Below are 22,596 nucleotides of genomic sequence, written 5' to 3'. Positions count from 1 at the left end.
AAAGTGAGTACCAAAGAGCCCTCAGATACTTTACAAAATTCAACATTCGTACACCATAGCTTCTGAAACAGCTCCAATTGACTGGAATGAGAACAACAGTAAAATTCAAGTTTTATTCGGCTTTCACAAATGCCTTAAAAGTTACCACAGTGACTGTGCTGTACAAATCATTCTTTAATTTAGACTTTCATGTACATTGCCAGCTTGGCCTGGGAAATAAGGAAATTTGCTAGAACTGCCTTTTTCTTTTTTTCTTTTTTTTTTGTATACTGAATCGAGGCTCGTGAAAGAGCTAAAAAACTTAGGAAGGCTGCGAGGATTACTTGGACCATAAATAAATATTGGGAAGCTAAAGTCAAGGGAAAGGCATGAAAACAGCACTTTCAAAAACGTAAATATGGAGGTTAGGCAGTCGCACCGAACGGATGCGTGTGACAATGTTTTTGCTTGTCCACAAAAAGGACACTGCTCGCTTATCGCTTCTGAAAAGTGGTAAATGAGTGAGTTTGTTGGCAGTATCCAGTGTGCGATTCTACATTGGAGATTGCCAGCACGTTTTGTCACAGGTTGCTTGTAATACCATCCCCAACCTTGGCAGAAAGGAGGGGTATGCAGCAGGACTGTGGACCACTTACAAGGTGCAGGGGTGGACAGGGAAGGAAAAAGGGCTTTTAGACATCGCAAGTACAGAATTTTACTGTTGTTGCTGGAAAAAGAAAGAGAGCGACTGAAATTAAATGGTTCCAAGCTGGCAGAAGCAGATAAGAGAAGATTGGGAAAATGTGAAAGGCTCAACTCGGAAGGGGTACCGGACAATTCCACCGAGTTGGGGAAGTACGGTACGCACAAAGCACTGCTTTTAAGCCCTTTTCTAACTTACGACAGGACCTAATGCCGGTCACTGAGGCAAGAGCAACAACACTTAACCATGTTCCATTGCCATTACTTTTAAAGTGGCATACCTTGATTATTGAAGCATTGATAAATTTTTGAATGAAGGTCCTGCTATTATCAAAGCCATCAAAAAGTATGTTGTGAAGCAGTGGCTCACTTAAGAACATAGACTGCTCATATATGGTAAAGTCCCGGTACCAGGTAAAGGCTTGCCAAACATTTATCATACTTTGGTAAAAGGAAGGCAGTTAAGATGAATCAACCCTGGTTAGGTGTATTTTAAAAAGTTCCTTAGCATAACCAAAATCCCCCACATGAGACAGGATACAGTTAGCAAGGTCTCTCCAAGACAACAAAGGCTCATGCAAGAACCGCCAAAGCGTCAAAAGACAGAAGGCCATGATTCGGCACTTTATGTTGACTAGCCCTTGGCCACCCTCAGATACTGGTAGATTCAACCTTTCTGGGTGCAGCCAGTGCTTTCCAGACCCGAAAAACTGGGTGACATGTTTCTGTATTTCATCAATCAAACAAGTGAGTGGTTGTAGAGCCAAAACCTTGTGCCACAGGATTGAAGTAACCAGGGGTTTTATCACTAATGCCCTGTAGGACAGCTGGCAAAAAAGGCCTTCCCATTTTAAGAGAAATAATTCAATACGTTCAGGCAAAAACCTTCCCAGTTGTCCCTCACAAAATCACGAGGGCCAAGGAAAATCCCCAAAAATTTAATCCCATCTCTCCTCCAGGTGACATTAGCTGGGAGAGATGTGGGTGAGGGAGGGTGTGGGAGGAGAGAAAGGGAGGTTGGACAGGGGTTTTTAGCTACAGTGCTTCTGTTTTCCCAGAAGTTTTCCCTGTTTCCCAGTTTTCCCTGTTTTCCCCCAGTTAATCTTTGCAGATGAGGCTTTGCTAAAATGATTGATGCCATGCATCATCCTAGTAATGTCATTGGAATCATTGATGTAAACACATATGTCATCAGCATATGCACTTCCGGGAAGTGTTCAAGAGGGGTTCAAGAGGGGGCTTCTGGCATTACAAGGGCTCAGAGTGATGAGATTGAACGACTCCAGAAGCGTGCGCTCCGTTTTATTGTGTACTCTTCTATTCAGTCCTATGCGCAACAACTTTGTCATTTTGGTATACAGTTGTTGAGCGAACGCAGGAATGAGCTTCTCTTGCGTTTTGGTCTTGGTCTTTTAAAATGTGATCGTCACCGTGGCATTCTTCCTCCTACCCGCCAATCTGTGTCTCGATATAATATGCAACTCAGGAATGCTCAACATCTTGACCTACCTCGGTCTCACAGATATTTGTCTCTCACAACTTCTCACAGATATATCACAGATATTTGTCTCACAGATTTGGTGGTTCATGATATATTCTTGTATCTCTGAGTAAGACTCAGAGATACAAGAATTCAACAATTCATTTTTTGATTGAAATGCTTAATTCTGTTATGTAGGTGCATAAAATCAATTACAGGCATAATATGTTTGTTGATCTTCAGTTTTCTGCTATTTTAGGTTATTTTGTTGGTAGAATTTGTTATTTTTTTTTATTGTTGTTTGATTGTGTATATTTGTTTATTCCATATACTTCTTTTGATATTTTCATTATTGTAAATTTATATTATTATTATTATTATTATTATTTTTAGTTTTATATATTTGCAAGTTTTATGAAATACTTTTATTATTGTAAACTTGACAAATTTCAGTCTTCAAACTGCCTTGTCCAGTGTTTAATTATTTCAATAAACCGAAATAAATGAAAAAATGAAAAAGAGATAGGGTATAAAAGGCACCTGAAAGTGGGCAGCCCTGCCTTACCCCTCTTTCAATACAAAGGGGGGGGGGGGGGCACCAGTTCATTGTTAATGTTAAGGTGGGCAGATATGTTGGAATAACATAGTTGTATCCATGACACAAAAAGGGGCCAAATCCAAACCGTTGCAATACTTCAAACAAATATCTGTGAGAAACATAATCAAATGCCTTTTCCTGATCCAAGAAAACAATACCAACGCGTTCATGATGTATGTCGCAAGCATTAATCACATCGCGAATGACAGAAATGTCATCGTGGATATTATGACCGGGAACATAATAGGTTTGATCCACATTTACAATGTCCTTCAGACGGGGTGAAAGGCGCAAAGCAATGGCTTGTTCTACTTTTGTTCTACTTTCCTATTTTGTATTTAAGAAGCAAAATTGTTTGCAAAAACTCCGGATTTGGGCCTTTGTGTTGTCTCACCATAGTCGCTGGTCTGTAAAGTGGTTCTTAGAATTTACGAGAATGGATCATACATTTTAAAAAGCATCCTTAAATGAGGGGTTGTCCAAAATTGCGACGTTAAGTTTCCAAAACGAGTGGCGATTGGGGAACAGATGTATGTGGTAGCTCAAAGTAATTAGGTGGTGATCTGAGAAGCCAGAAGGAAAAATTCCTGAAGTAGGAGAGAGGTTTATGAAAGGCGAATTGACGTAAAACCAGTCGAGCCTAGCTAAGGACACCCGGTTATTGGCAGCCTTACATCAAGTGAATTGATGTATCGTGGGGTTCTGTAGCCACCAAAGATCATGGAAGCCAAAGTTCCTTACTAACTCAGCCAGTAATTTGGCCGGTCTGGGATGGGGTTCTGCACCATTACGGTCAAGATTGGGTTGCAGAGTGCAGTTAAAATCGCCCCCCATTATAATGCATCTTTGTAAGTCAATTTGCCTTATGTAAGATCCTAATCTGGCATAAAAGGCCTGTCGGTCTGTGCTATTTGCAGTGGCATACACATTCAGTCAAGTAAAATTGATATTGTTAGCACAAAATTCCAGGGAAGCAAAATGTCCTGGAATTATATCTTGGAAAGATAGCTGTGATGGACAAAAATGAGAGTTCAGGAGAAACGCAACTCTTGCAGTACAGGAATTTGAATCGCTAAAAAAACCCTGTTCTTTTTATCATTCGGTTCCATTCTGCATGAGCTGTCAGAATAGTATGGGTTTCCTGTAAAAACACCACATCTAGCTTTGTGTTGTAATACCAGGTTTTCCACCTGGAGTTTAAGTAGCTGGCTTACAACAACAACAACATGCATTTTAAAGGCCATTTTCCCTGCTAGAGCGGGGGTTAGCCTTACACCACCATTAATGTTTAGGCTACCAAAAATCATTTAATTCACCTCCCCTTTTGCTTTAACAATATACCTTTTTAGCCTGCTACACTGAGGTTCCTTGAAGTGGTAGTCACTGGGCCGGTGGATAATGCTTCTGGCCGTATTAATAAACCCATGCAGATCGGAAAAATAATCTTTAATGTCGATGTGTCTTTTTCTGAAGGTGTGGTTGAGAAAATGAAGAATTTCAGTTGGTGAAACCTCAAATTAATTTGTTGTGGGGAACTCTTCAATATCATAGGATTCCTCCTCAGACATGTCAGAGGTGCTATCCAGGAAATTTGTGATCACTGGCTCCCGAGACACTGGAGTAATCTGTGATATGCAGGTATCAACCTGCACTGTTACTGTAGGAGCAGGTTGAGGGGGATTTTTGTTTTTTTACTGGATCCTCGGGTAATGTGGGGGGTGGGGGAGGGGAGTTTCCGCTACATATTGGACAATCTGGGATTTCTCCTCGGGAAAGTTTTCTAAGGAAGCCAGCACAATGACTATTGGGGTTGAAAGGTCGTCATTAGGTAAGTTGGGACACTGTGGAATCGAATTTTGCCTTTTTTCTCCCCCAGTTGAGTCTCGACCCAACTCGACATCATCCGCACAAGGATTTAAGGCAGTTTGGATACTCTACGTGTCCTCTACAGGATGGGGGCACATCCCGAGGTGTTTTCCTCTTCCTTAAAGAGGAAACGAGTGTAAATCCATCCCAGACAGCCTTTTGTAAAGCAAGAAAAGGCATTAAATTGCATTAAATGGAGCACCAAGAAACACGTGCAAGTCATTTGTTTCAATACCTATGCTTACCTAAAATGGAGGGAATGAACATAAAAAGTACTATTGGTCTACAATGGTAAACCATACATTGAAATACCAAGAAATAAAAGGTGACCTCTTGCCTCATATTCATCTTTTGATCTCAAATCCAAATTTCTTTAGTATATAGCAATAACAAATTTGGCTTCACTGTTCCAATACTTATGGCGGGCAGTGAATTATTTTAATGTCGCGGTCTTCGCTATTACGTCGTTTGCCAGCAGGCCTTAGTGACCTACTTTGTGTCGCGTAGATGTAGAGGTGTATATGTAGATGCTAAACACACCATTTTGATTTTATTTGAAGCTTGAGTCAATCCCTTATGAAGATGTCTGAAAATGTGCAATAAGTGATTGTATTGAGTCTGAGAGTAATAAAACAAGAGAAATACTTAATTCAGAAATTAAATGATAGGTTTTAAAGCATTTTGATTCTGGAGGATGAGCGGATGATAACGGGAGAGCACTTGGGCTGTCCCATTACGTCCACCACTTGTCCTCTCACCCACCCTCCCCTCCCTCTGCCACCCTCCTTCCCCCCACCCCCTGCCATCCTCCTCTACAAACAGCCTTCACACCCATCACTGGTGATTGTTATCTTAAATTTATATTTCTTGGAAAAACGTTACACCTCTATATCTCCCAAACCTCTCAATGGAAAAAGTTGAAACAAGGCTCATTGTCAAGCACTCCACATGGGGAATAAGATATGTTAATGATGATGTCATCAGTGCCTTATTTATGACGTCATAATTCAACAAGTACAATGCTTGATCTGATCAGTATGAAAAAAAAGATTCCTCACATTCCTCACATTTAAAATCTTGTGCTCTTGCCTTCGTGGACCAGAACCATGCAGTCTTTCATGTGAAAGAAAGTCTTCCGCTCAGTCTTCTGAAGAATTTGAAAGTTTTTATGAAGTGAAATCCTCTAAGTTTCAAATCGTGCGCCTGAGAGCGAGAGGATTTTTTTTTTTAGAAATGGCATCATTTTCCCAACCTCAATACCCCTTCCCTCTGGAGGGGCCACATTTGCCGGGAGGAGGTGGTGTATATTTATTTAATGCCCCTGACCTGCTCAAGGGTAACCTGAGCACGCACGCATGCAGAATTTGGTGGAGATTGGCCCAGCTGTTTTCAATCGTATAATGATCAGACTTACAAAAACACATACGGATAATTGCCTTTTTAGTTAGATACTGTATATGTTGAGGATTCATCGTGTAGATATGTCAAATTGACACGAAAGGAGAAGTGATTTTAGTTGCCCATAAATCAGTAAAGCTATTAATAGATGTACAGAATTTCAAATGTTGTATTTCTCCTCATTTTCACCCTCATCCCTTTTCTCGGGCCCAGTTTCTCTCCGATCATGTTCCATATTAATGACCACTACGTGACTCGTTGATTTCTCGAGGCGATAAGCATACTTGCAATAGAGCAATTGTAAAGAGCCGTGGCAGATTTCAGCGTTGTTTGGAGAGCATCGCACGTTCCGCATGGCTCTCTCCTGCTGACCAGACAGCGAGGGAGCCGAGGAAGAATAAATGGTTGGCTTTCACTAATTGTGCATCCATTGACATTGTCGTTGTCCAGGACCCCTTTGGATTGTTTCTTTATAGAGGCAAATCGTTTCGCACAAGCTGTCACTTTTATCTCCCGTACTTGTGGACCATTGGAGTGGTTGGGGGCAATCAGGATGGTTGGGACGTCTCTAATGTTTCACCTTCTCCCCCCAAGCCCTCTTCCTTCCACAGATCTCCCGATGTCCCTGTTCTCTGCTGTTGTACTTGTGTGCTTCCCTCTCTCTCCCCATCTTGTCTCCCGCTTCCCATCTTGTCTCACGCTTCCCATCTTGTCTCCCACTCCCTTTATTGTATGTTTTGTGTATCCGTTTTTTCTTTTTGGGGATTGATGTTAGCTCTTACACGAACCTCGATCTTGTACACAAAAAAAAAACAACACATTTATTTGTAAGTATGTGGTTCACTTGAGTTTCAGAATTATTATTTTTAATACAAGTGTAGTGGCTTCTTGCAAGTGTATCCTAACATTTGACAGTGAATGAGTTTTAAAAACGAGTTCGCACAAAGGTGTTGTACTCAACTTGAGCTCTGTAATCTCGGTATGATATGAGATTGATGCTTTGCAGGCAAGGTGATGCATCAACTAACATACCTTCCATAAAAAGATTCAAGTTGGGCAACCAATCTGATAGCATTCGCTACTGGACGGTAAAGATATCCTGGTGTCTTTCGAAAAGAGTAGGGCATCGTGTGTTTGGTACAGTTTTTTTTCTTCCAAATTCCTTCCCAAATGTGCTAAACTCTGCAATCAGCAGCACAACTGCTTTTCACTAATGATACAACCAGTGGGACAAATCCGCAATTGAATCCCTGTCCAATTTGCATTCACTTGCAGAATACTCGTTTTATAACTACGGTACTGTGGGTTTGTGACGTGATCCTGCGAGCTGGTGGCAAAACCTCTCACTTGGTTTCACAAATACTTAGACTGGTTTCCTATGGGGCCTATGAAACCCAGTTTGCTTTAAAATTCGTAGCTCATAATACTGAAGCACCTGCCTTATCCAGGTCTTTCCTAGTCTTGATCTTCGTGGGCCATCAGTTTTGCTGAAATCCTAGTGTTCTTGTGCCTGGTGTTGGCTTAGCAGTTAGGGTGCCGGCTTGGGATCCTGGGTTTGAATCCCGGTCAATCGCTGAATTAACGCCAGGGGGGTTGACTCAGCCTGTCATCTTTCTGAGGTCAGCAAATTGAGAACCAGTTCTCTGGTAATTCCCTGTGTGTCGCGAGAGGCGACTAACAGGGTTGGTGGCAGGAAGGGCATCCGGCCATAAAACATTGCTTCAAAAAGGGGACCAGGGTGCCCCAAAAAAGGCCAACCCCTGCTCTGTGGGGAAAAATGGCCTCTAAAGGTGGTCTAGGGTTCTCATGTGATTGGTATTTCTCATGCAATATTGGGAAGGGGGAGGGGGGGGGGGGACATAAAAAGTGTTATTTATTGTTCTATGTACTAATAAATAATTGTGATGAAATCCTGGGGTTCTCATGAAATTCTCGGGTTCGAAACCCATCAGACTCTCATGCGAGCCCCGAATGACAAACTAACGATTTCACTCAACTCGGCTTTCTTTATTACCCGCTGGGGGTCATTATATCAATGTCAACATGAGTGCATGTGTTTTGTGGACAACATAAAAATGTTTTATACCACATTTGTATAAAGATCTTATCCTGTTTTTACCCTCTAAGGATTGACTCTACATTTTGGCCCTTTTGCTCTTTGTTTATTAGGATCCCTCTATTTGTGAGAATGAGCTGGGATGATTCCATCGTAATTGTATTGTCGCTTGTATAGCCAAACGCTCATCCACAACCACAATCACAGCTGACGCGAAGAGTGTTCACATTGTGGCATATCGCGAAGAGCATGACCAGCTTGAATCGATGTAAAACAAAGCTGTATCCAAGTGGAGAATGCACTTTGTACTCCAAGTGGAGAATGCACTTTGTACTCCAAGTGAGCTCGAAACCACACTTATGTTGTACAAACGAGTTGGATATCAATATTAGAATTATCTCTAGTTTTATCCTCTTGGGGATTTCAAACCATCCCAAACGTGACACAACAAAAATGACGAAGGTAAACACGCGCAACATTCTTTAGACATATATACTTTTATAAAACACACAGAACGAGACAGCAGCAATGGAAATTTCAGCATGCGACAACTCGGACAGAACAGGTTATATAATTTAACATGTAAAAAAATGATATACCTGCCCTAGGTATCAACCACCACCACCACTCACTCTCACACTCACAATGGCAACCAGGCAAGTGAGAGACGAAGGAAAATTGGGACCTCACGAAGCTGGCAGCTGGTGGACCAACGAGAGGAGCTGGACAGACGACAAGACAAGCAGCACCAAGCAGATGATCGGGATCACGCAACTCCAAAATGCAGCTGAGCAACCCGTCAAGAGGGGAAGCCCGAGAGAGACAAATACATACAGTGCATTCAGAAAGTATTCAGACCCCTTCACTTTTTCACATTTTGATATGTTGCAGCCTTAGGCTGAAATCGTTTAAATTCATTTTTTCCCTCATCAATCTACACTCAATACCCCAAAATGACAAAGAGAAAACAGGATTTTAGAAAGTTTTGCAAATTTATTAAAAATAAAAAACTGAAATATCACATTTACATAAGTATTCAGACCCCTTGCTATGACACTTGAAATTTAGCTCAGGTGCCTCCCATTTCTCTTGATCATCTTCGAGATGTTTCTACACCTTGATTGGAGTCCACCTGTGGTAAATTCAATTGATTGGACATGATTTGGAAAGGCACACACCTGTCTATATAAGGTCTCACAGCTGACAATGCATATCAGAGCAAAAACCAAGCCATGAGGTCGGAGGAACTGCCTGCCGAGCTCAGAGACAGGATTGTGTCGAGGCCCAGATCTGGGGAAGCCTACAAAATAATTCTGCTGCATTGAAGGTTCCCAAGAGCACTGTGGCCTCCATAATTCTTAAATGGAAGAAGTTTGGAACAACCAGGACTCTTCCTAGAGCTGGCCGCCCGGCCAAACTGAGCAATCGGGGGAGAAGGGCCTTGGTAAGAGAGGTGACCAAGAACCCGATGGTCAATCTGGCTGAGCTCCAGAGATCCTGTGTGGAGATGGGAGAAACTTCCAGAAGGACAACCATCACTGCCACACTCCACCGATCTGGGCTTTATGGCAGAGTGGCAAGACGGAGGCCTCTCCTCAGTGAAAGACACATGAAAGCCCACAGAAAGTTGTTTCTCAAAGTCTGAGAGTTCTTTAGGTGCTTTTTTGCAAACTCCAAGCGGGCTTTCATGTGTCTTTCACTGAGGAGAGGCTTCTGTCTTGCCACTCTGCCATAAAGCCCAGATCGGTGGAGTGTTGCGGTGATAGTTGTCCTTCTGGAAGTTTCTCCCATCTCCACACAGGATCTCTGGAGCTCAGCCAGAGTGACCATCGGGTTATTGGTTAGCTCTCTTACCAAGGCCCTTCTCCCCAGATTGCTCAGTTTGGCCGGGCGGCCAGCTCTAGGAAGAGTCCTGGTTGTTCCAAACTTCTTCCATTTAAGAATTATGTAGACCACTGTGCTCTTGGGAACCTTCAATGCAGCAGAGATTTTTTTGTAGGCTTCCCCAGATCTGTGCGTCGACACAATCCTGTCTCTGAGCTCTGCAGGCAGTTCCTTCGACCTCATGGCTTGGTTTTTGCACTGATATGCATTGTCAGCTGTGAGACCTTATATAGACAGGTGTGTGCCTTTCCAAATCATGTCCAATCAATTGAATTTACCACAGGTGGACTCCAATAAAGGTGTAGAAACATCTCAAAGATGATCAAGAGAAATGGGAGGCACCTGAGCTAAATTTCAAGTGTCATAGCAAGGGGTCTGAATACTTATGTAAATGTGATATTTCAGTTTTTTATTTTTTATAAATTTGCGAAACTTTCTAAAATCCTGTTTTCTCTTTGTCATTATGGGGTATTGAGTGTAGATTGATGAGGGAAAAAATGAATTTAAACGATTTCAGCATAAAACTGCAACATAACAAAATGTGAAAAAAGTGAAGGGGTCTGAATACTTTCTGAATGCACTGTATATACGTCTATGAATTTTGGACAGCGCTCCGTATCGGCATAATTATCTCTTTACCTCCCACTACCCCACCTTTCCCCCAAAGGCAGACAGCAGATTAGCCCATGCCACACCATTCAAGGAATCCCACGGCATGCGTGAGGGCAACGCCAAACAGGCCATCAAGGTTCTTCATGCACAGGCTTCACAGCCAATCATCGTTCTGTGTGGCAAGCAGTCTCTACCCTTCCTCGCCAGCTTCGAAGAACCACAAATTCCCTGTACCGGCTCACGCTGTCCTTTGCGATCCAATGTTATCCGCACTAACCTTGACTCACCTGGTTTCAAATATAGGGAAACACAAAAACATAATGCCTTACCCTCTCTGTGCACTATTTTAGTCAGCATCATCACCCTGGCAACACTGCAATGGACAACATACCCTTTTCCACATATACTTAATACTGGGATAAAAGTTCCATAAATACACAAATCAAACTGCACTAATGCCTTCCATTCTATCTCCTGCTCTCTACCCCATAAACGTAGCAGTATGTTTATTTGGACAATTGTCTTTTGCCTCTGAATTTTCCTTACATAGCAGTTTTATGCAGATGTTCATGTCAGCGGGATTCCACTAAGCCAGTGCAAACCACCTGAATGCCCTTCATTGTCGTGTTACTTTTCCTTCTGGTTCAGCCAATCCCTTTTTGGTCATGATGCTTCTGCATCTCTGCAGGGGCTACACATTAATTTGGCAACCCACTGCTTGTCGATCGGTTCATGCCCGGATTATCTGCACACTTTCACTAGCTTATCTCCCTTTTACAACTTGTAGAATGTCTTTCTATCCCTGTCTGAACTTGTCCATTCAACCTTTCAAGCTCACTGCTCACTGGCACATGCTACGGCGAAATGTCGAAACTTCATCACAGCCTCCATCTTACTATAATTCACCAAATGTCTGTCTGTCCGTTCGAAGGTACCGCAAAAACGGCTCAACTGATCGCAACGATATTTTGGGCGGGTATTTCTGGGACCCCTCAGAGTAAAATAGGCTATATTGTTTTTCCACTTTTTCCAAGTTTTCCAATTTTTCCAGGTTTTCCAATTTTCCACTTTTTCCAAGTTTTCCAATTTTCCACTTTTTCCAAGTTTTCCAATTTTCCACTTTTTCCAAGTTTTCCAATTTTCCAGTTTTTCCAAGCACGATGGAATAATATTTACCGATATGAACAGCGATGTGGCTTTTATTGAAATTCTACAAATACTGTTTAGATTTTGATGACAATTACGAACCTGCAGCGAATCTGGAAGTGGACAGATGACGGCAATGTGTGGGTTTGATAATATCCCAATACAACCATCATTCAATCATAATGTTTAATCGTTAAACGTTAATCGTGTTAATCGTTTTGGTAAAGTATCAATTGATGATTGGAATTGAGTGAATACAATTACGATTTTGAATTCGTAATTGTATTCACCCAACCATACAGAACTTCACATCAGGATTTAAATATTTGTTTATGTCACGAATGTTGTTAAAAGTTAATTATATTAATGTGTATTTGTGATTGGAGTTATGCTGTTTGGAATGAAAAAAAAGAGATATCGAGTTCAAGTGAATGATGAAATGCAGTGACGGTTTTACGTTCTAAATGTGAAATTTGCGGATTGCCATATTCAGATTCGCCATTGACTGGAAATGGAATACACATACCTGTTTGTTTGCGAACGGGTGTGTTTATTATGGAAGTCCTTCACGAACTTGCTGTCCATGTCTGACGTGCGACTGAAGGTGCTACAGGAATGTGGAATTTATTGGTTTCATGCTTTAGCATTCGCCGTTTCTGCATTGTCTGTTTGCTTATGGCCTCCCACCCGTGCGTAGCACGGGTACCTCACTAGTTGTGTACACTTTAAAATCCCCATACATGGAAAATTAGTGTGCAAGTGTGTACATACATACATACATACATACATACATACATACATACATACATGTGTACAGGATGGGTATGTATGTATGTGGATAGGACGTCATGGACTGATAGAATAGCACACAAGTAGTCCAGATACTACGCCACTTCACTTTCTTCTTTGGGAACACCTGAAATCAGCGGTTTACATGATACAAATCAAATTTAATATAACGATATACAAATCGTACCCCTTAACTTGACGAGGCAGTCGGGCACAGATCAAGTCGCATCACAGCCCTTGCTGCATCACCTGTTAGCAACAAATGTCGTCTGCCATACAAACGCATATATATATATATATATACATGCGTTATATATATACACATATACTAGTGAGGTACCCGTGCTATGTATGGGTGGGAGGTTGGAAGCAAACAGACAATGCGGAAACGGCGAATGCTAAACCATGAAGCAATAAATTCTACATTCCTGTGACACCTTCAGTCGAAGTAGTCTTCAGAATCTTAGAAGTCTTCAGAAACTTACTGCAGCTGAATCTTTCTGCAGGGGTCAATGCTGAAACTACATATGCCGAATCCGCGAATGACACGGGTGGAAACTCTCACGTCATTTTCTCATTGTCCCCCGTCGCACCGCGGAGCGAAAGGGGGACTATGGTTTTCCCCTCCGTCCGTGTGTCCGTCCGTCCGTGCGTGCGTGCGTGCGTGCGGGCGTGCGTGTGTGCGTAAGCGAAGGACCGCATTCAAATTTGGTGTGTGGGTGCAACCCACGTCAAAATACAAGATGGCCGCCGCCATGTATGTCTGATGCCATGTATGTCTGAACCTTGTGAGATGAATATCTTGAAAAATAAGCGAAGTACCAACTTCTAATTTGGTGTATCTCGGCATAAGGAAGAACGCTGTTGAAAATTGGGTCGCCACGTCAAAATCCAAGATGGCCGCCGCCATGTATGTCTGAACCTTGTGAGTGGAATATCTTGAAAAATAAGCGAAGTACCAACTTCTAATCTGGTGTGTGGGTGTATCTAGGCATAAGGAAGAACGCTATTGAAAATTGGGTCGCCACGACAAAATCCAATATGGCCGCCTTGCGTCTTCCACTTTGTGAACTCGCATCACTTCACCGACGGGGGACCTAGGCGTAACGCTTGTTCTCCTTTAAATTCAATCTCTCTATATTTTCATTCCAAATAGCATCGTTCCAATCACAAATTAATTCCATACCATTAATGTAACAAAATACAATGTGAAAAACACTCGGAAGGGAAACCAATACAGACGAATCTGCTGCCGAGAAAAGGCGGATATGAAACACTTTGTACAGATAGAAAATCAAAATTATAATTGCGTTGAGGAATTTCTGAAACCCCACTTACTTTAGGACATCAGCTGGAACCCCAAAACGTTCCACAAAAGATTTGGCATGGCTAGCCCCAAAACAGCTAAAAACGACCATCCCGGTGTTTCACAGGCAGCGTGATTCATCAATGTATGTGCCGTCCGTCGGATGTAGGTTAAACCGGAGTTCCATCTGTTGACATTATTTGGTAGATGTTAAAGATCCCACGGTTTCCTTAGCGAAGAGTCGGTGAGCTGTCGCCGGCATCCTCAACAAATTACGAATTCCTGCTCTAACTACTGCCGGGAGAGGGATTGCAAACCACCCACCGTGATCCTTGCCAAGAAGCTGTTTCGGTAGAACCAACGCTTCGTAACAGAGTATGTTATCCCAAATATAACATACTGTATGCACACACAAATACACACATATGCAGGATCATCGAGGATCTTGACTTGAATCATGTGCAGTGCAATGATACTAATAGACATCAGTGTACTCGAACATGAATTACAAAGACAGTAGACACTGGACAAATACATAGAGTACATAGAATTTGAACTTGGTTTCCCAGCATCACGAGCCATCAATTCAGATGGAAACACTCCAGCAGGACAACCCGAATACTTTGTGCCTATTACGATGTTTGCAGCTTTTTAAAGGTCTCTCACTGTTGTTATATATTAACTTGTGCTATTTACTTGTAATGGTGGATGCTGAAACTACCACCGGAGAAAATTTGCATGGATACCGGGCTTGGGGAAGGTAAGCGGCCTCCTGAAAGTTAAATGTGCAGAGCTTATATCTCTCTCATTAAACTTCTACTTTCTTTCCCTTGCAGTTTCATGACGACGACATTTGTTATTGAAGCTATGGCCGTGGCAAACGCCCGCCTGCGAGGGAAGAAATGTGAGAAGAAATCAGAGGTACTCATCTTTTTAGCTCTTTTGTACAGGGTGTTTCATCAAGAATCCAGAATCATAGGCATGTTTATTTTACAATTGGATGATAATAATTGCTCAAATTGTGAGCGACCGACATACATACACAATTCAATTCTTGTATGGAGGTTACTTTGAACGTTTAACATTCACACATCGATTTTATCACATTCGTTTCTAATTATTTCATACTTTAGATCTTCAATAGTATGTGATCTTTTTTTTGTATACAAGGTCGAGGCTCATGAAAGAGATAACATCACACAAAACGTCAAACCGACACATAAAACATATAATAAGGGGAGTGGTAGACAAGATGGGGAGAGAGGAGGAAGGACACAAACACAACATTTGAGAGCAGGGACATCGAGAGATCTGTGGGAGGGAGAGGGCTTGGGGGGAGGTGGGAGAGGGATAAAACACATGGATCTTGTGCTGTAAACCACTAATTTCAGGTGTTCCCAAAGAAAAAAAGACGTGGTGTTATATCTGGACTACATGGGGGGCATACTATTGGTCCACAATGTCAGATCCACCTCAAACGCATAGTCTCAAAAAACAATTTTTTTCGAAACATTTCCTACTAGTGTAAAGTCCTTCAAAAATGACGGGCCCAAGAGCATCTCCCCATCACCACCATCATTGCAGAGTGGTTAAAGAATACAACTCACAGGCTTGTGGATTTACTTTTGCTTCATAAAGGAAAGTATGATTAAGTTTGAGTATAAAAAATAAAGAAGAATATTTTAAAAAATATCAAAGCGAGGTGCAAAGCGCCCCTCCCTTGAAATAAGGGATCGTTTCTCTGTATGCAACTTTAACATACGGACTGAAAATTCTTTTCTCGGCTTCTACTGGACAAAATCGGCTGCATATTTCAGAAGTAAATACTTTGTACATCGAGGTAATATGTTCCAAATTTCACCAAAGTCCGTTTCCGCATTCTTGAATTTTATTTAGAAAACCCTCAAATTCACGTTGGCGTCTGTCCGTCTAGTCCGTCCGTCCGCCTGAAATGTGTTGGCGCTCATATCTCAAAGGCTATATACATTGAAACTAGCTGGAACATCGGCCAATAGGTCTAATTAATGGCTTTCAAAACAAATTCAAAATTTGGGCTCAATAGGGGGGTTTACTGGGGGTAGCGGGGGTTGACCCTCCAAAATAGCTATTTGCCCTCTTCTCTGAAACTACACACACGATTTTGATTAAACTTGGCGACAAGCTTCAGATCTGATGCCTAACGAAGGTGTATTGACCACATCAAAATCTGAGCACATTAGAGGGGTTTATGGGAAAGGGGAGGGTTGACCCCCCCCCCCCCCAAAAAAATAGGTATTTGCTCTCTTCTCCGAAACTACACACATGCTTTTGATGAAACGTAGCCATAAGCTTCATATCTGATGCCTAACGAAGGTGTATTGACTGCATCAAAATCTGAGCACATTGAGTGGGTTTACAGGGGAGAGGGGTGTTGACCCCCCCCCCCCCAAATAGGTATTTGCTCCCTCCCCCGAAACTACACACCCAATTTCAATGAAACTTGATCACAATCTTCATCGCCCGTAATGTACCAAAGTTTGTTCACGGCATTAAAAATATCAGGTTCTGAGGGAGTCTGTGGTGGGTTTGAGTGACTGTTGCTCCTCATCCAGGTGAGTTTCAGGACCCGCGGTCCTATTTTTGCTTTGCTCATAGGGGAGATTCCCAAAAAGTTGGACATCGAAAAATTTCGACTCCGGTAGTAATTCTTGGAAAAAATGCCAGGGGCATACAAAAGGCCCCCTTTATATGGTATGGGCAATGTGGAAAAATATAGAAAAGAAGGGATATTCGAGGGAAAAATGCCAGGGGCATAGAAATGTCTCCTTTATGTGGTACTAGCAAAAGCACCCGGCGTTGCCGGGTAACAATAAGTCGCTTCCTGATGGGAATATGAAGAGAGGGGGAGAGGAGGGAGGGAGGAGGGGAGGAGAAGGGAAGAGGAGGAGGAGAGAGAGGGAAAGAGGTGGGTGGAAGGAAGGGAGGGAGGGGGAGGGAGGGAAGGGTTAGTATATCGCGCACAAATGTTAGTCAATAAAAAAATGGGTATGTAAAAACGAAAAGGGAGCTCTGTCTACTGTAACACCATGGCTTGCAAAAGCAGCCTGAATAAAAACAAAAAGGGAGCTCTTTCTACTGTAACGCCATGGCTTACAATAGCAGCCTGAATAAAAACAAAAAGGGAGCTCTTTCTACTGTAACGCCATGGCTTACAATAGCAGCCTGAATAGCATTCACCAAGTGGTGGTTAATCATATTATTATTAGAAAAAGCAGCCTGTTTAGCGTTCACCAAGTGGTGGTTAATCATATTCAAAAAGGGTGTTATAACACACCCAAACTTCCCCGGCCTTGTGACTAATTAATTAAGAGCCCTCGTGAAGCGGCTTAAGCACTCCAACGTCCCTTTTTGAACGAAATGGGTGATAAGGAACGGCTGGCTTGGCTAGCGATAGCAAGCTTATTGCTTCTGGTTGAAATGGCCGAGGAATTTTAAAAACAGATCGCAGGTACAGTGGAGTGACACTCTATCCCATGAAAGTATGAATTATGTTAAAAATTATTATTAAGGTAAATAAAAAAAAACTAACCTCAGAATGAGAATGACAGCCTCACTTAAATAAATGCATATATACACTTAGTTATACAAATCGCTAGAAATGGTAAATTTTGTCAGATTTCACTCCAAATTTGGACATATATTTCGTCTACAGCATCCAATCCTCATATCCGAATCCAGATTTTGATGATATGCTTCAATTATGTAATGACAAGAATCGATCGTGTTTCCAAGGCATGGCACGTTTGAGTAGGCCGAAACAAAATGACGGCTTAAGAACCCAGCGAGGTGTAGTGGGCTGACCAACATGGTGGGCCACCATATTGGTAAGGCGTTTTTATTTATTTATTATGAGCACTTTGTTAATCATCTTCAAAAAGGGTATTATAAAACACCCAAACACCCAGTTTTCATCATTGCAATCTGTTGGAGGTCCAGGTGTATGCATGCAAAGTTTGGGGCTGCAAGGTTTCATGGTATTAGAGTTATGGAGGAGACAGACAGACGAACGGACAGACGGACACTGCCTTTTAATTTTATTATTATAGATGTGCCATATGCCAAACTATAGAAAAGAAGGGACATTCTTCGGGAAAATGGCAGGGGCATTGAAAAGGTCCCTTTGTATGGTATGTGCCATGTGGCAAACTAGAAAAGAAGGGATATTCCATAGCTTGTAGAAAATGCCAAACAATAGAACAAAAGGGACATTCAAAAAAATATTGTGTTCTAGAAAAGTTCATTTAAAGGGGCGCCTTACATGAATAGGTTAAAATCTGTCATTGAGTAAAGTTTTTTGAACTGTATGAATCAAATTGGCACCCTCTTTATATAAACCTTTCTAGAGCATTACTTGGTTCCTTCTAAAAACACAAGGGTAGTCCAGCATGCACACAAGATTTTTTGAACGTCCTGTGGCGGCTACCGCTGGGTTTACACAATCGCCTTGCACCTACCAAGGACGCGGAGCGATCACCATGCCGGGCTCGTCCAGGACGCCCGGGCAGGCCCGCTCTCAACTTGCCAGGCCTCGTCCGGGACGCCCGTGCATGCCCGGGCATGCCCGCCCTCGACTTGCCAGGCCGCGTCCAGGACGCCCGGCCACGCCCCCTCTCGCCTTTCCCGGGCAAACGCTCCGGGATAATGTGTATATATATTGCTGCCCGATAAACGGGCTTTTCAGAGTACCCGAGTTGTTTTGTTTCAATAAAGAAACTCGGATGAATTCCAGCTTTTTGTCGCGTCCATTCTTCCGATTACGTGGGAGCACAGCTCCTACATTGGTGACCTACCGACATGGACACGGCAGTTGCCCTCAAACTGCCTACCTTCTGGGAGGCTCACGCGGTGGTTTGGTTCGCCCAGGCGGATTCCCTGTTCGCCCTGCGAGGCATCACGGCCGACGACACCCGCTTCCACCATGTGGTAGCAGCACTCGGCTCAGCCACCGCGGCCCGCGCCCTGAGCCTCCTCGAGAGCCCGCCAGCCGCTGACAAATACGGCGCGATTAAAAAGCTCCTCCTCGACGCTTTCGCCCTCTCATCGGTGGAACGCGCAGGGCGCCTGCTCGACCTGCCCGAGCTCGGCGACATGCGCCCGTCCGAGCGAATGGACTACATGCTTTCGCTGCTCGGCGAGCACTCTCCGGCATTCCTGTTCCGGGAGCTGTTCCTCCGTCAGCTGCCTAGCCCGGTACGCCTCGCCCTGGCGAGCACGACGATCACGGATCCCCGCGCCCTCGCCAGGGAAGCCGACAAGATCTCCGCGGCAGGCCAACGCATTGCAGCAGCGACCTGGGGCCCACCGCCGTCCGACGCAATGCCCATGGCGCCCGAGCACCCGGCACGGTCGACGACCGAACTGCCGACGCAATTGGCGGCCGCTACGCCAAGCCGACCACCTCCAGCACGACGACCGGGGCCTCCACCTGACCAAGCGTGTTGTTACTATCATGCCAGGTTCGGACAGAAGGCCCGGACATGCCGACCCCCGTGCACCTTTGGCAGGCCGGGAAACGGCCGTGCCGGCGTTCATTACCAGCCATGAGCGCCGGCCACACGGGCAACTTACTTTTCATCACGGACAAAGCGTCCGGACGGCGCTTCCTGTGCGACACCGGCGCCCAACTGAGTGTCATACCCGCCTCCGATCAGGACAGGCAGTCCGCGGTTTGCGGCCCCTCCTTGGTTGCGGCCAATGGATCGGCCATCCGCACCTTCGGCCCGCGCAACGTCACCCTCTGCTTCGGCGGCCAACGCTTTAATTGGACTTTTGTAACCGCAAGCGTGCCCATGGCTCTGCTAGGCGCTGACTTCCTCTGCGCACACGGACTGCTGGTGGACGTCCAACGGCGTCGCCTCATCAACGCCGAGACCTTCAGCTCCCTGGTATGCACATTGAGCAGCTCCGCTCCGACCGAGCTGGCATGCGCCCTCCCGGCGGCGAACGAGTTTGCTCGCCTGCTCACGGAGTTCCCGGCCCTCACGCGGCCGACGTTTTCGGCCGTCGCAGTACGACATGGGATCGAGCACCACATACCAACCACGGGCCCGCCGGTCTACGCCAGAGCCCACCGCCTCGACCCAGCCAAGCTCGCCGTGGCCAAAGCCGAGTTCGATGCTTTGGAACACCTCGGCATCGTGCGGCGCTCCGATAGCGTGTGGGCTTCGCCACTACACATCGTCCCAAAACCAGGGGGCGGCTGGCGCCCATGTGGCGACTACCGCCGCCTTAATGACGCTACCACCCCCGACAGGTATCCGATCCCGCACATCCAAGACTTCTCCGCCCGTCTGGCAGGACGGGTCATTTTTTCAAAAATCGATCTCATACGGGGATATCACCAGGTACCTGTCAGGGCGGCCGACGTCCCTAAAACGGCCGTCATCATGCCGTTCGGCTTGTTCGAATTCCTGCGGATGCCGTTTGGCCTCAAGAACGCGGCTCAGGCGTTCCAGCGCTTGATGGACGGCGTGCTGCGTGACCTGCCGTTCCTCTTCGTTTACCTGGACAACATCCTCATCGCCAGCACGTCCCGGACCGAGCACTTCCTCCACCTCCGAACACTGTTCGGGCGCCTCAGCGAGCACGTCCTCATCGTCAACCCGGCCAAATGCCACTTCGGCACCACGACCGTTGATTTTTTGGGCCACCACATCACCAAGAACGGGGCCGTGCCGCTACCAACCAAGGTCGAGGCCATCACCACGTTTCCGCGTCCCCGCTCCATAAAGGCCCTGCAGGAATTCCTGGGAATGGTGAATTTCTATCACCGCTTCGTGCCCCGCGCTGCTCAACTCATGCGGCTCCTCTACGAAGCCCTCCGGGGCAAGCCGGCCAAGCACGACATCGTCTGGTCCGCAGCAATGGACGCGGCCTTCAAAAGCTCAAAGCGGGCCCTCGCCGACGCAACACTGCTCGCTCACCCGGTGCTCAACGCTCCCATCGCCCTCACCACGGATGCCTCCGACTACGCGGTGGGCGCCGTACATGAGCAATGGGTGAAGGGGTTTGGCAGCCACTCGCTTTTTTCAGCCGGCAGCTCCGGCCGAACGAGCTCAAATATAGCATGTTTGACCGTGAGCTCCTCGGTCTACACCTGGCCATTCGCCATTTCCGCCACCTCCTGGAGGGCCGACCCTTCACGGTGTTCGTCGACCACAAGCCGTTGGTTTACGCAATGGCCAAGGTCACGGAGCCGTGGTCGGCCCGCCAACAGCGCCACCTCTCCGCCGTGTCGGAGTTTACCACGGACATCCGGCACGTCGCCGGCAAAGACAACGCCGTGGCCGACTGTCTTTCTCGGGCCAGCGCGAACGCGGTCCACCTCGGCGTGGACTTCGCGCTTATGGCAGCGGACCAAACCACCGACACCACGGTGCAAGCCCTCCGGGCGGCGGACACGGGCCTCCGCCTGGCCGACATCCCCTTCGCGGACACTGTCCTGCTCTGCGACGTCTCCCAAGGCCAGCCTCGCCCCATCGTGCCCATTACCTGGCAACGCCGCATCTTCGCCTCCCTCCACGGCCTTTCCCACCCGGGCCGGAAAGCTTCCCAGAAGCTGGTGTCGGCGCGATTCGTCTGGCACGGCCTTCGACGGGACGTCCGCGATTGGACCAGCACCTGCACAGCCTGCCAACAGGCCAAGGTCCACCGACACACCCAGGCCCCGCTGGCACCTTTCACCGTGCCCGAACGACGTTTCGACCACGTCAACGTGGACCTGGTGGGCCCCCTCCCCCCATCATGGGGGTTCACACACCTGCTCACCATGGTGGACAGGACCACCAGGTGGCCGGAGGCCGTTCCCCTCGTCTCCACCATCACCGCCGACGTGGCGCAGGCTTTCATCGCCACCTGGGTCGCCCGCTTCGGCGCACCGGCGGACATCTCGTAGGACCGCGGACCGCAGTTCACCTCCGAGCTGTGGGGCACGGTCGCCCGCAACCTGGGGGTCAAGCTCCACCGTACTACGGCCTACTACCCCCAAGCCAACGGGTTGTGCGAGCGATTCCACCGCTCCATGAAGGCCGCGCTCATGGCCGGCCTTCAGGACGGCGGTTGGGCCGACCGGCTGCCGTGGGTCCTTTTGGGCCTCTGCACGGCCCCCAAGGAGGACCTCTGGGCATCCACCGCCGAGCTTGTCTACGGCCAGGTGCTACGCTTCCCGGGCGAATTCGTGCCCGACGCTACCAGTCCCTGGTCCGCAGCTCACCAGCGCTCGGACCTCCAGGAGGCCGCCCGACGGTTTGCCCCCGTGCCAACGTCCCACCACGGTGACCCCCAGTCCTACGTCCCCCCAGCGCTTCGCACAGCGGAGTACGTTTTTGTGCGTCATGACGCACATCGGGGGCCACTCCGGCCGCTGTACGACGGGCCCTTCCGGGTCCTGCGACGGGACGACAAGTCGTTCGTCATCGGCGGCAGGTCGGACCGGATTGCGGTGGACCGCCTCAAGCCGGCGCACGTGGACATCGACCAACCGCCACGGTTGGTCCTTCCACCGCGGCAAGGCTGCCCCCCGTCCATGGTGCCCCCCACTCGACCGCCCACCACCACACCGCACCCCCCCCCCCACGACCCGCCAGGGGTCGCTTCGGCCGGGTCATCAGGACCCCCCTTAAATTGACCCTGCCGGTGCAAGTCGATTCTGGGGGGACGTGTGTAGCGGCTACCGCTGGGTTTACACAATCGCCTTGCACCTACCAAGGATGCGGAGCGATCACCATGCCGGGCTCGTCCAG

At 46.4% G+C, this 22,596-nt stretch overlaps 1 protein-coding gene across 2 annotated transcripts in view; it reads left to right on the top strand.

Annotated features, from left to right (window-relative positions):
- The window catches only part of SLC38A12 (solute carrier family 38 member 12), a 244,239-nt gene that overhangs the window by 78,094 nt on the left and 143,549 nt on the right, over nt 1-22,596 (top strand). For both annotated transcript variants that reach the window (XM_078778807.1, XM_078778808.1), the window contains exon 5: nt 14,653-14,737. In XM_078778807.1, coding sequence (XP_078634933.1) covers nt 14,653-14,737 — 85 coding nt within the window. The remainder of the gene's footprint in view (nt 1-14,652; nt 14,738-22,596) is intronic.

The sequence above is a fragment of the Myxine glutinosa genome, chromosome 5, assembly GCF_964187855.1.
Source record: "Myxine glutinosa chromosome 5, kmMyxGlut1.1, whole genome shotgun sequence".
Lineage (NCBI taxonomy): Eukaryota > Metazoa > Chordata > Myxini > Myxiniformes > Myxinidae > Myxine > Myxine glutinosa.
Note: the sequence above shows the minus strand (reverse complement) of the source record. Positions and strands in the feature narration are given on the sequence as shown.